Below are 2,500 nucleotides of genomic sequence, written 5' to 3'. Positions count from 1 at the left end.
CGACGGAAATTTCCAACATCATTTTTGCGGAAGATCAAGCAAAATGACGGCAGAATTTTCCAACGTCATTTTTCACAGAAGATGAGGCAAAATGACAACGGAAATTTCCAACGTTATTTTTTACAGAAGATCAAGCAAAAACAAGACAACCTGAAGTGAAGATCTTCAACTTTATTGTCTAAGGACGAACTTAACTCCCACGGACTAAAAACGAGATATTTCACACACTCAGATTCTAAGCTTGAAGACATTCAATATATAGGCATGTAAAAGAAACCATGTGAACCTCGTCTATGGGCTGCTCGTGGAACGTTTTCACCAAGATGAGTAATATTTTTTTCTCCGGAAAGACGTTAAATAATTACTCACTCTTGTTTTAATTGAAATGTAAATTTTATGTTTAGTATTATGACAAATAGAAGCTGCATTAAATTTTTTTTGTTGCAAATTTAAAAATGGGGGTCACCGAGTTCACTTTTGAGATATAATCATATTAAGAGGAAATATAGGGTGTTTTTGGAGAGCTTTCATGTTGCCATGGTAACCTATTACGTCACAAGAGTTGGCCCATTTTGTTAAGCATCAATTGGTACCATAACATCGCTGTTACGTGATACAGTGTTGTAGTGACAACCCTTCTAAAAGAAGGTATCTTAAAAGTAGTCTCAAGGTTATTTAGCCAAGCGTAAATGCTCTACAAATTGGGGAGACTACAAATCCACTGAAATCAGAACAAATCAAATCAAATGCTGTTTTTTGAGGAGAAGGAAAAACCGGAGTACCCGGGTAAAAACCCCTCGAAGCAGAGTATAGAACCAACAAACTCAACCCACATATGGGGTCGAATCCGGGAATCAGTCCCGGGCCACATTAGTGGAAGGCGAGTGCTCTCACCACTGCACCAGGCCTGTTGCCGCGAATACGTGTGATTAAGGTAAGCAGGTACATTCGCTCAATTAACTTTATTTCTACTGTAATAGGCCTTATACATGACGACTCATGGTCAATAACTCAACACCAAACCTCGTTTGCACAAAACTATTTACATCATCTGGACAGGCAATACTGTTCGCACTTGAGCTTTGTTTACAAGTTTGTTTTCTTCCATAATAATAAAGAGGAAAAGTTGAAACTCTCGTGCTGCCTTTTTTCTTCTCGTTTGTTTCTTGTAGACGGAAATGATCGCAGGGCAAATTATATCGACGGAGACGGGGGTAATTGCGTGATAACCCGGTCTTGTGATTTTACACCACGTGACGTAAAGTGGAAAATGAAATCGCGTGAAAATTAATGGGTGGGTAATATGGTACGTAAGTGGACTACCGGATCCAGTTTTAAAACTCAGTCAGATTGAGCAACAAGCAAGTGAACCTTTACAATAATAAACCACTCACCAATATCACCAGTATAAAAATAATGAGACTTGCAGACTACTCCCACTCCATAACGGCCTCTGCTGTTAACCATATCACTATACTGACATTGCTGTAGGGTCTTTTCTGTACCAACGCATTGTACCTCAGACATCACAACCGGTCCTGAACCCACTCCAAAAGGTGAGTAGTTCAAAGCAGTAATGACTCCTGGGAATCCTAACTGTCGGCAAACAACTGCAGCTTCCTTTTTTCGCCAAAGGGGCAATAGCAACCTCCTGGGGTACCACCACCGCCAATAGCTGCGACTGGATACCCTTCCCCAGATTCCGTTAGAAAACACTTCAACCCGACCAGCGTGAGAGGAGGTATGACCAGTTAGACGGATATGCGTATCTGAAAAATAGAGGCATACAGTGAACTCTCATTGCGAAGGCATTTACACCTGAGACGACTCGTACTCCCCGAAGAGAAAACCTAAACTGACATATCACATCCTCGCAAACCATGTGACCTAAAACCGAATGTGGACTAGATGCTACTCACTTAACGTTTTAAAAGAGAGCTTCTCTTTTTAATAAATCTACTTCTTAATACTAAAGCATGCTGCAACTTTTTAACCTAGTCTTACAAAAAGAGCGGCCGCTGTTTGACGCTCTGTGGTCTGGATACAACGAGTGGTGCCTGTTCCTCGGTGGCAGTGGCTTTCTCGGCCGGTATACTTGCTCCTTGGTTGCTCCCATTTGTGTGGTCTATTGCAGGTGTAGTCCCACTACTTGACACGTATCCCTATTCACATGATTCATATGATGTAAAATGTTGGTTTATCTACTGTTAAACACGACTGTTAAATTGTCCGTTTAAAGGTGGTGTTCCTAATATCAACCTTCACCCCTTCTGTTGATGGCCGTGCTACGGTCACAATTGTTCCATATTAGTTGGTCGGCAAGTATGGTCCTTACTTGTCTTTGCATTAGAACTTCGTAGAGTGCTAACTGCGGCAGGGTCAGGATTTGATGTTGAAAGGTAGTGTTTCAGTTAGTCCTAAATGGAGGTATTGCTCTCTTCGCCCTGTAAGAAGGAAAGATACCCGTTCTTGTTGGGCTGTCTCATAATACTTTCAGCTT

At 41.4% G+C, this 2,500-nt stretch overlaps 1 protein-coding gene across 6 annotated transcripts in view; it reads right to left on the bottom strand.

Annotated features, from left to right (window-relative positions):
- The window catches only part of LOC138042934 (dual specificity mitogen-activated protein kinase kinase 5-like), a 316,165-nt gene that overhangs the window by 84,639 nt on the left and 229,026 nt on the right, over positions 1-2,500 (bottom strand). For all 6 annotated transcript variants that reach the window (XR_011131131.1, XM_068889003.1, XM_068888998.1 and 3 more), the window contains one exon: positions 1,395-1,769. Coding sequence is in view for 5 of the 6 variants with exons in the window: in XM_068889003.1 (XP_068745104.1) it covers positions 1,395-1,769 (375 nt within the window). In the remaining variant the exon portion in view is untranslated. The remainder of the gene's footprint in view (positions 1-1,394; positions 1,770-2,500) is intronic.

This window comes from Montipora capricornis, chromosome 3 (genome assembly GCF_036669925.1).
Source record: "Montipora capricornis isolate CH-2021 chromosome 3, ASM3666992v2, whole genome shotgun sequence".
NCBI lineage: Eukaryota > Metazoa > Cnidaria > Anthozoa > Scleractinia > Acroporidae > Montipora > Montipora capricornis.
Note: the sequence above shows the minus strand (reverse complement) of the source record. Positions and strands in the feature narration are given on the sequence as shown.